The 10,854-nt window shown below is 37.3% G+C and overlaps 1 protein-coding gene across 2 annotated transcripts in view; it reads left to right on the plus strand.

Annotated features, from left to right (window-relative positions):
- The window catches only part of ELAVL2 (ELAV like RNA binding protein 2), a 103,251-nt gene extending 102,268 nt beyond the window's left edge, over positions 1-983 (plus strand). For both annotated transcript variants that reach the window (XM_053932411.1, XM_053932415.1), the window contains one exon: positions 478-983. In XM_053932411.1, the coding sequence (XP_053788386.1) occupies positions 478-511 (34 nt within the window). In that variant the 3' untranslated portion in view covers positions 512-983. The remainder of the gene's footprint in view (positions 1-477) is intronic.
- Positions 984-10,854: the final 9,871 nt, after the last annotated feature.

Genomic DNA, 10,854 nt, shown 5'->3' on the forward strand with positions numbered 1-10,854 from the left:
TTTAATAAGCTCAGAAAATATTTATACTTTAAAAAAGGCCACAGTCTCAGCAAGAAGTGGTTTGTCTTCATTAAAGAAACATTTGGAATATGATGCATAAAAAGCAGAAGCTATCTGGTCACTCAGTCTACAACTGCTTATGTGTATCTGCTTGCCATACCTAACAAATACATCTACAGAGAGTACAATGTAAATGAAAGTATGGATTATTCTTGAAACTTTACAATTTGTGTATTATAATTTGTGAGTACATTGTGTTATCTGTAAAACACAAAGCAAACTTTATTGTGCTGTAAAATAGAGCATTTTATACAGGTTCCAGTTTTTGGAAGAAGTTACTTTTTCTCGCCAAGATGAGGAAAGCATTGTCACTTGTTTGAAGTCTGTACAAGAATTTCACAGTGCACAAGAAAAAGGTACTACAGCTAGTACTACAAAATTAATTGCATTTCAATTTTTTCTGCTTTTTCCTTCCAGATACATACTGATCCAACAAACTGATGATCCGTAACACTGAAAAGGATCCTAGTTCTAGAGCTTGTATTCTTCTTCTGATCACAGCAGTTTGCATTCCAAATCACTTAACCAAAACGTGCGAGGAATTAGTGAGTACAGGAGACTAAATACCCAAAAATTGTTTCGTGACGAGTCATGGGTATGGCTTCCATTTCCTATTTCATGCAGTTACTAGCAGGTAACTGTGGTAACTCACTAGTAACTAGCAGGTTAACAACTGACTTTTTTAATATTGCAGAAAAATCTTCTTTTGAGCACCAAAATCCAAGAAATTTTTTCATCTTTTTATTCAATGAACATACTTGGACAAGACACTGGTCCGAACTAAAGATTTGTTTTCATAGTTATTTTTCTGCTGGCAAGTGAACTATCACTTAAAGGTGTTGATCTCATATTCCATTAGGCTTTTCTGGGATCTGCTCTGGACTCCTAGGATGCCTGTTCCCTTATTTTGCTCAAGCAAAATGCTGTATAGAGGGGGATTGTGGGTGCTTTGTGAACCCTTCAAGGAGTAATTAAAAGTCACCTTGACTTAATAACTTATGTCCAAGTGCTTGGGGGTTTTCTGTGACTTTTTAAAATTTTCTCCTCTTGGGAGGGTGAATTTATCAGAATTTACATCTTATGTAATCTTTGTCCTCGGATTAGAGGAAAACTTACAATCATATGTCAAGATGCTCAACCACCATGTGTAATATTGCAGTCTCTTCTCCCTACCCACACACTGGCCCTGAGGTGACAGCAGGGAACATTTCAAAAGAATTGCACCTATTCGGATCCATAAGAAAGTTAAGGTCCTTAATAATTTTCTGCTATATAGAAGCGTGTCTCTTACAGTATAGCTTGACACTTGATGTGTTGTGACTGATCCCTACTTCAAGTGTGAACTGTGACTGATACTGCAGTGAGACAGAAAGGTGTGACTGCAATTTGCACCTCTACTTCATTCACCCAAAGAGTCTGTATTTTCTTTATGGGTGTTTTAGAAAAATGTCATGAGGACACCAGCCAAATGCACTGTTAACAGATGTAGCAGTGGCACTTCGAGTCAGACACATAGTCTGTCATTCATGCATAAAGCTTTCTTCTTAAATGCATGCATTGCAGGGGGCCCACAACCAGCTGAAAATATTTGCTGATTGTCAGCCAGAGGATGAGTCATTTCATTTCTTGTAGTGCTTTTAAATCAAAGATGCTGTGTTGTGGAGGGAAGAGTTACATTTAACTTTGACAGTTTTCTGCCAGACATCCTGGTTTCCAACCAGTGCACATCTAATACAAATAGGGAGATGGCATCAACCCTTGCTGAGCAGCAGATCTAGTTTTGCTATTAAGTCTCTCTCATTAATATATCAGTCAGCTTTTAGACTGACATTAGCCTCTGCCTCTATGAGGGCCTATGTTTAGTAGAGATTTAGGCAAGTGCAGCATTATTAATCACCACAACTTTTACTTCCATGAAGGCAATCACAATGAAAACAAGGAAAACAAGCCATGGCCATGTTGAGGAACAGATCTGTGGTCTGGGTTTGCTTTATTTGGCTATGATGGAGCAGATGCAGAGAAGGGCTACTCAGGGCAGCCTTTAGTGAGAGGCATTGTTAGGATGCCTAACAACATGGGTATTTTGGCACTTAGATACTTAAAGCATCCATGCCTGTATGGATATTGTCACAGACTTGCCAACTGGACATAAATTGGGGTAATTCCTCTGTTTTTTATAGCTGCCACACAGGTGATCAATCAGGCAGGGAAACTGGGAGGAAGCAGCTCCCATATGACATCACCCATATGGGTGTCACTGGTCAGGATGTGAATTGGAGCAGAGCAGCCCCACTTCAACAGTGGCTTAGTTTGAGGAAGGAGGTTTCTGGTTTGCTTCTCAAAAGGAATCTCCAGTCTTTTACATAATTCAGAGTTACTCTTGTAAGAATTGTTACATTTTTTCCAGCTGGCACTGTATAGTGGCAGAAGTCCTGATGGAAGGACATAATCTGATAAAGTAATGATCTCTTTAAAAAGTACCCTAGAGGCTGTAGCTACTTACTTCTCTAGCAACTTGTGGGCTGATTGGCATGCATGTAAGCTGTGCACAGTACTGTTTTCCACACACTTGTCCAGCTGTGCAAAGTGATTCAGTCTCATTCCTAAAGCAGGGAGAAATAAAAAGCCTGTTTCATAATACAGCCAGTATGTCACACACATGCTGTTGGAGAAACTATGCCAACCAAAATATCTTTGCTGGTGTCTGCACAGGTGTGCATGTGAAGTTTAATGCCATGGAATGTTTGGGTCTTGCTGTATAAAAGATAACTAACCAACTGATACCTGAAAATTTGGAGCAGTTCTTGCACTTCACAGATCACAAGCGTACACTACTTTTAAGGGCAAACTGTATCTCTTCTCTATCAATGTGTCTAGGCTGTTGGTGCATCCTGTGGAAGTTTATCTTTGCATCATTATTTGAAGATAATTTTTGTAACTATTGAAACCATCTTTAAGTCTGTAACACCAAAGGATTTTCTTGACAATTTGAAACAACTGAATAATTTATTGTGCAAAACTTTAGCAGTAAATAGTGAGAAATGTTCTTGCTGTGGGATCATACCTGATCACTGCAATGCAGGAATAGGGTATTGTATACCAATATAGCTTTCTTCTGCTGTCTTGAAATGGGGGTGCTTCCTTTACATGCTGATGCTTAAGAACACACTTATATTCAGAGCATCAGGTTACTTCTCACATAATTAGTTAACCTGTATGGTTGAGGGTGGAGAAGTGAGAGAAGAAATATTTACACCTTAAAAAAGTTACATGTAAGCAAGACAAATAAATAATGTCTGAAGCACTCCCTTAAACTGAAGTCCATAAATTCACTAGGAGGTTTTTCCATACAAAAATGAGGCCGAAGGAGATACTATGTACCTATGTATTCTGTTGTAGATTCTCCAAATATGTTTATTACTATCTATAGGAATAACTTAGAACCTGTGTATGAACTGCCTGCATTTTCCACTGTTCTCTATGCAGATTAGATTATCTAGGTCAATGTTCAAAACATTAGATTTACTGAAATATGTTTTCAAACCTTAAATGTTGCTTTATTTCAACATTTGAAGCTGATACAGTTAAAATAATGCAGAAGCAAAAGCTTATTTTGATTTAAGAGATTATTTTAGTCATTTTAGAAAAAGACTAAGTCTGGCACCTTTGTCTTAACTAATTATTCTGTAACAGAGCAATTTAGATACATTTTAAGCAATTCAGCTTAAAAATACAACATTTGTCTAGAAGCAAATCAGTTTCTCACTTAGTGTTTAAAGAAAAAAGACTTTGTGGTGATACAGTGGGTTGACCTTGGCTGGATGCTGGGTGCTTACCAATGCTGCTCTATCCTTCCCCTCCTCAGCTGAGCAGGGGAGAGAAAATATAACAAAAGGCTCATGGTAGGAGATAAGCACAGGAAGAGACCCATTACCATTACAGGCAAAACAGACTCACCTTGGAAAATGAATTTATTACAGTCACACCAGAGTGAGATAATGACAAATAAATCTTAGAAACAGCTTGCCCCCACCCCTTCCTACCTTCTTTCCAGGCTTAACTTTGTTCCCTACTCTTTAAATTCTGCCCCCAACAGCACAGGAGGATGGGGAATGGGGACTGCAATCAGTTCATCACACATTTTCTCTGCTGTTCCTTCCTCCATAAGGGGAGGACTCTTCTTTCCCTGCTCGATTGTGGAGTGCCTAGGTTGTGAGTCCTTCCCAAGGGCTGCAGTTCTTCATGATCTGTTCCAGTGGGAATCCTTCTTATGTGGTGCAGTCCTTAAGGGATGTACTGCTCTTGCACGTGACAGGTCAGAAGTCCTGCCAGCAGACCTGCTCCAGCATGGGCTCCTATCTCTATGGGGCCACAGGTCCTGTCAGGAGCCTGGTCTAGAACAGGCATTTTGCAAAGCCACAGACTCCTTTGGACATCCACCTGCTCCAGCGATCCTCCACAGGTTGCAGAGGCATTTCTTTTCCACCATGGACCTCCATGGGCTGCAGAGGCAGAGCTGCCTCACCATGGTCTGCACCAGGGGCTGGCATGAAATTTCTGCTCCAGCACCTGGAGCATCTTCTCCATTTTCACTGGCCTTGGTGTCTGCAGAGTTGCTCCTCTCACATATTCTCAAACCTCACTTCTCCATCTGTAGCTGTTTCTATTCAATAACCAGTTTTCATCTTAACTATGTTACCTCAGAGGTGCCAGCACCATCACTGATATGTTCAGACTTGGTCAGCGGTAGGTGTGTATTGGAGTTATCTGGCATTGTCTTCATCAGGCATGGGGGAGCCTTCTAGCAGCTTCTCACAGAAGCCACCCTCTTTGACCAAACCCTTGCCACACAAACCAAAAATATTCAATCCCTTGCCTCTGTGAATCACATATTTTAAAATTATCATTAAAAATTCACATTTGTTACACAATCTTCACTCCAATCAACAACAACAAAAAAATTTCCACACCAAAATCAACATATCAACACAACACCTATTGGCAGCTTCATGCCTCTTAAAACAACAGAAATTCCCATGATCATACCACTCTCTAACATTTTTCAGTCCTTGTTTTGCCAGTTACGCCTCCCAGTTATTATCATTATCTCAGGTTCCTCATTCCCAAAACTGGGCAGCCGAAGGAACCATGGTGGTTTGACTTTGGTTGGACACCAGCTGCCCACAAAAGCCTCTCTATCACAGCCTTCCTCAGCAGGAAAAGAGGTGACAAAATAAGGGTGAGATTCTTGTGGGTGAAGATAAAGGCAATTTATTGAAGCAATGGTGACATTTGCTTGCATGCAAGCAAAGGAAAAAAAAAAAACAAAAAAAAACAAAACTCCCAAAATTTTATCCCCTACTTACCATCAGCAAGCGACATCTGGCCACTTCCACTAGGCCCTTTCCCCTTGGAAACAAGGCTTCAGCATGAGTAGTGGTTGCTCTGGAAGATATGCCTTGTAAACAGGAAATGCCTTCCATATCCTCAGCTTTTACATGGAATATCCATTTGTTCAGTTTGGGTCAACTGACCTGATTATTTTGCTTCCAAAGGTTTTGCCCACCCTATCCTACTGGTGGGGGTGGAATGTTGGAGAGACAGCGCTGATGCTGTGCCAGCGCTGCTCAGCAATAGCCAAAGCACTGGTGGGTTATCAGAACCTTTCCAATTATCAATGCAAAATGCAGAAAGGTGAGGACTGCTGTGGAAGAAATGAACTCCAGCTCAGCTAGAGACATTGCAGGTGAATATCATATAGTGGTACATACCACCTTTTTTGAAGTTGTGGTTTGTTTCAGCCATTAAGTGGCTTAAAATTGAATATACATTAAGGTTTTTCTGTAGGAAATACATGAATATATTTAAATGAACTATGTTTTGAAGACCAGTGCTCTCCAGATACAAGGCTCTTAAAATTTGTGAGATATCTGCTGTGTTCCAGTTTTCTTACCACAGCGTTTAGAGTGTTTCCAGTTCTGTTGCCATGGGCTTTGTGTTCCCTTTGAGACAGAGTAAAAATTTAACAGGGTAAGAAATCCATTTGGATTTAAGTGAAATGTGCCACTTTGAGCTTGCCAATGTAAGTAAAATATCTGTTTAGTCTGGTAACTGCAGCACTAACAAAAAAAGCCCCAGCTAAGGAGAAAGAATGCAAATTTCCAAGCTAAAGAAATAAGAGATAAGAAAGATTCCTCGGACCTTGAAACAGACAGCACAGAGTGACCCAGGAGTTCTTTCTGTACTTTCTGACAAAAACTGAGTACAAGTGTAACTAGCTGTAAATGTAACACAAAATCAGAAGAATGAATATGCATGAACCTATTGTGAAATTCTATGAATATGTAAATTAGCTAGAATAATAAAAAAGGATCAGGAGTTTTCAGGGGCGTGCATGCCCATTGAAGGGAAATCCCAGCATGCGCCCGGCACTGTAGTAATAAACATACCATGCCTTACAAATCTGTCAGAATTGTAAGGTTTTGATTTTTCATTGCAATTCACCTTGTGCAGCCAAACACAATTTTTTTCTATCATTTGTTAAAGGTTCATCTACAGAAAATGAGTGGCAAAGGGAAGAAAATATCCTAGCCAAGATTGTATTCTTACTGTCTTTTTCTGCTGAAATTTTGTGATAATGTTGCAATAGCTCTGAAAAGCTGTGACTTTAGCAGATAACGAGAGAAAAAGAGACCCACACCAAAAATCCCTGAGTCTGACTGGTTTAGGTATTGTATTTTCCACCTTAAGTGCTGGAACCCCTGAGGCACAATCTATGACCCATTTAGAAGCTTGTAACCCTGCTTATGGTCTGTGGATTTTAAATATATGCTTTCTGCTCTTTCCCTGGTAGTCCTTTGCAAATAAAACTCGTAAAACTAAGATGGGAATATTTGGCTTCTCTTTCAGGAATTACTCTGCTTCAGAAATGGTGAGTTAGCATGTTTTCTGCTTCTTCCCTGGACAGGTTTTATATGAACCAAGAAAACATGTCAGTATTACAGCACAGTGTTTTTCTCAGATGTCAGCTAGGGGAAAAAAAAAATATTGTGTACCATAATTGGTATCTGAAGACATTTTTTGAGGGGATAGGATGGGTGATTTAGGACCATGAGGGCTCTGTGAGGACCACTTCCATCCATGGAGAACTGCTGGCAGTTCAGGGGCTTCTTAGCATTTAGTTTAATTACCACAGATGAGAAAAAAATTGCTTTTGGCCAGCAACACTTGCTGACTTATCTAAATTAAACCATTACATTATTTCACATCTTAGCAAAATATGCCTTTTGAAATGTTATAAGTAGTTTGCAACCTAATCAAGAAACTTGATCCATTTTGTATTTCTACATCCCGTGTCAGTCTCAGTATGGTTCGAGATTTAATCTACTGATGTGTCTGAATTCTTGGGTTTCTGATAACACTCAAATATGAATTCCAAGGGAGGCTAATTTCCTGTGTGTAGCAACAAGGATGTGTGACACCAAAGATACATTATATTTATGTTTAGATAGGAAAAGAGAAGAAAACAGGAGATAGCATCAGCTCTTTATTCAAGGTTTTGTGAAATTACTTTTGGTCCTCTGGATCACATTTTTTTAAAGTAGAATGAGGACACAGAAGTACAGAAAGGTGTTATTTTTATCTGAAGTGGAACTCACTGATTTTATGTCCTCCTGTGTTGCAAGCATGCAGGCTTTTCATTAAATTAAACAGAGAGATTGTCATAGTTATTGTTGTTTTTTTCCTGTTATCAACAGAGACTAAGTGTATAAAGAAATGTTGTGAGGTTCCTTAAGTAATATATATGCAAACTATGGTGTTAAAAATTTCTTGTCCCTTTATATATTAGTAGAAAGTAATTAAAGATGAGGTAAAATTGTTTATAGAATTTAAAACTCTTTAAACTAAAATTTATGTAAAAATTCACTGAAATTATATATATGTGGTATATACATAAAGATAAATTTAAACAATTTCCGGACCCTTAATGATATTTAGAAATAAAAAGTATCTGATCAGCCTAAGCACAACATCAAAACAAGATACTTGATCAATTTTTGCTGATTTCATTCTGATGTGAAAACCATTGTTTAAGGTGTTGTGGGGAAACAATACATGTGTAAATATTCTTCTTCTGGTACTTTAGTCATTGGAATGGCTTGAGCACCCTGCAAAAAGAGACATCACACTAAATGTGGCAATTTAAAACCATTTCCATCTTCTGTTGCTCTGTTTTACAGACCAATTCATTATTTCTCCACTACAAGACTGTAAATTGGGAAGAAGTTTGTAGATGAAAAAAATTTTACAGAGAAATTTCAATTACCGTGTTGGTTTAAGATTTTTGATCCTTACAATATAATCTCTAAATGTTCCCTGTAAGTATATGAGGTAAACTAACAGTGAGATATGAGATAAACTGATAGCACATGCTATTTTTGCTTTTAATTTCCAGGAAAGTGGTAATGTTTGTGCTTTTTGTGCAATTTCTTTTCTTAAACGCTTATGAAGTTTTAGCTGCAGCTTTAAATATGTATGGTTGGTTGGCTGTCGTTTTTGGGCTTTTTTATAAGATGCTGTTGCAGAAAACATTTCCATACAGATGATGGACAAGTTTATTTGTGTATTCATGGACTGATTAGAAACTATACTGGAAATACAGATCAAGAAGTGAGTAATGCTTTTCATTAACAATGGTGTAGGATTAGATGCAAGGAGTCTGAAAGCTCCATTCCTGTTCTGTTTCCAAATGCATTTGAAATGCTTAGTGGTTTTTAGTCATAAATCATGAAGCCAACAGGTTCCATTACTATGCTTTATGATAGCAGAGGCAGTTCTATTGTTAGCCATAACTATAATTATTTCTACATCAAGATATTTCATGCTCTTTCCCCCACATCTAGGGGATAAATAAATTTCACAGATTGTATGTTTCCTGGTTTTTTTTTGGTGCAGCCACACATGGACTGAAGTTATGGGTAAAACAGGAATTTTTTTAATAAAGGGAACTTATGTAACTATTGCAACTGAGTTTGTAAAGACAAGTTTGTCAAATCCTGCTTCACAGAGACCAGCCAAAAGTGTCAATGATCATACAAATCCACATATTTATTAACTTTGTACGTGGGACTGCACATCAAAACAGGCTCACTTTTATAATGAATATTTATGGTCTTCAATAATCTGATTAACCACAATAAAATGTAACAACCTGCTGGCTCCATGACCTGCTAATTCTTCATCCTTGCTGTCAGTGATACATTTTAATTGTTATTAAACAATCGGAATTTGTTGGATGTTTTCCATGATTGCTCTGTGACAGAAATATAACTATGTAAATATATTGTAATATGAATTACTGAAAGCAGTGGGTTTATCTAGACAGTGCTTTTTACATTTTTTATAATTTCAAAGGAACTCACAAACCCTTTAGAAAGTACATCCCTGTGGGCTGCTACATGGCATATACAAACTAATTTTTGTAAATTATGACCATTTGACAGCCTTTAAATTGTATTATGAAAACTCCAGGATTCTGAAAATCACAAACTAAAACTACACAATTGTTAGTCAATTGTTCGCATTAATAATTTTTCTTCCTTTTCCAAAGTTTCAGTTATTACTAACTGATTGTAGAGGACATAGATATTTTAGTTGTTTGTCAACAGGTATTCAGCATAGCCACCTGACTAAATTATGAAAAGCACTGAGTTTTGTCAAATGTTGCAGTTGTCAGGGCATTGTCCTTTGGAGATGATTATCTTCTTTCTCTGCTGCACGTTGTGGCACTAGTGGCCTTGCACAAAGCGAGAATATGAGCAGTTCTCAAGTGAAAGAGAATAGAGAAAACATGCAGGAGCAAAAAAACCTCTGTATTTAACTCAATCTATATTTTCTTTAACAGAAGAAAATCTGTTTAGGAAGAATATAGTAATGGAGATACATTTTTCTACATTTAGAAGAGAAGGAAAAATTTTAAATAAACAATAATATCTGTCATTCTCAGAGAATGAGCATGAAATGATGAAACCAGAAATACTCTATTGTGTGATTTAAATGAAGAAAATTAGCAGAAAATTATACTTTTAATAATTATTTTGTGTTTAATAATAAAATTTGTTAGCTTTAACCATCTCTATATTTTTAGACCTTCAGCACCAAGCAAAGAAAGTCTGATGCTACTTTCCTTTAAATGATGAACCAATCCATGATGAACAAATGCTTTTTAAATGCTTCCTGATTATTCCCATTTTATTCAGAGGACTACAGATGCAAGCACTTTCAACTATACATCATAAGTAGGGCACTTTCTGGTAGTTCTGTATTGTGCAGCCTATACTATAATGTCCATATGAACTTATTTTTAAAGCTAATTATTGTTATTCTATTTCATCTGTATAGTGCAATTTAAATTTAAAATAAAAAACTAGAAGTTCCCTCTTGATCTTTCTCTGTCCTAGTAGAATTCCCTTGCTGTACACAAGATAAAAGTAGAAGACCAAGTAGTTCTCCTACTCACATTACTTTTTCCTAAATATAAAATATAGCAACTTGCTAATACATTAGTCATTATATCCCTTTATGGGGTCTCAGAAAAGCAACCTGAGAAAACATTCTTAGATTTTACGGAATACATAAAATCACAGAAAATTTCAGGTGCACTGTGAATAGCAAAAGTCATAAGTCTGATGAAGTCTACATTTTCTTCAGAAAGGTATTTTTCATCAGCACAGAACCTCAAATAGAACATAATGCTTAACCTTGTTCCAATTTTTTTTTGTTTTCCAAAAACTA

Source organism: Vidua chalybeata, chromosome Z (genome assembly GCF_026979565.1).
Source record: "Vidua chalybeata isolate OUT-0048 chromosome Z, bVidCha1 merged haplotype, whole genome shotgun sequence".
NCBI classification, from domain to species: domain Eukaryota; kingdom Metazoa; phylum Chordata; class Aves; order Passeriformes; family Viduidae; genus Vidua; species Vidua chalybeata.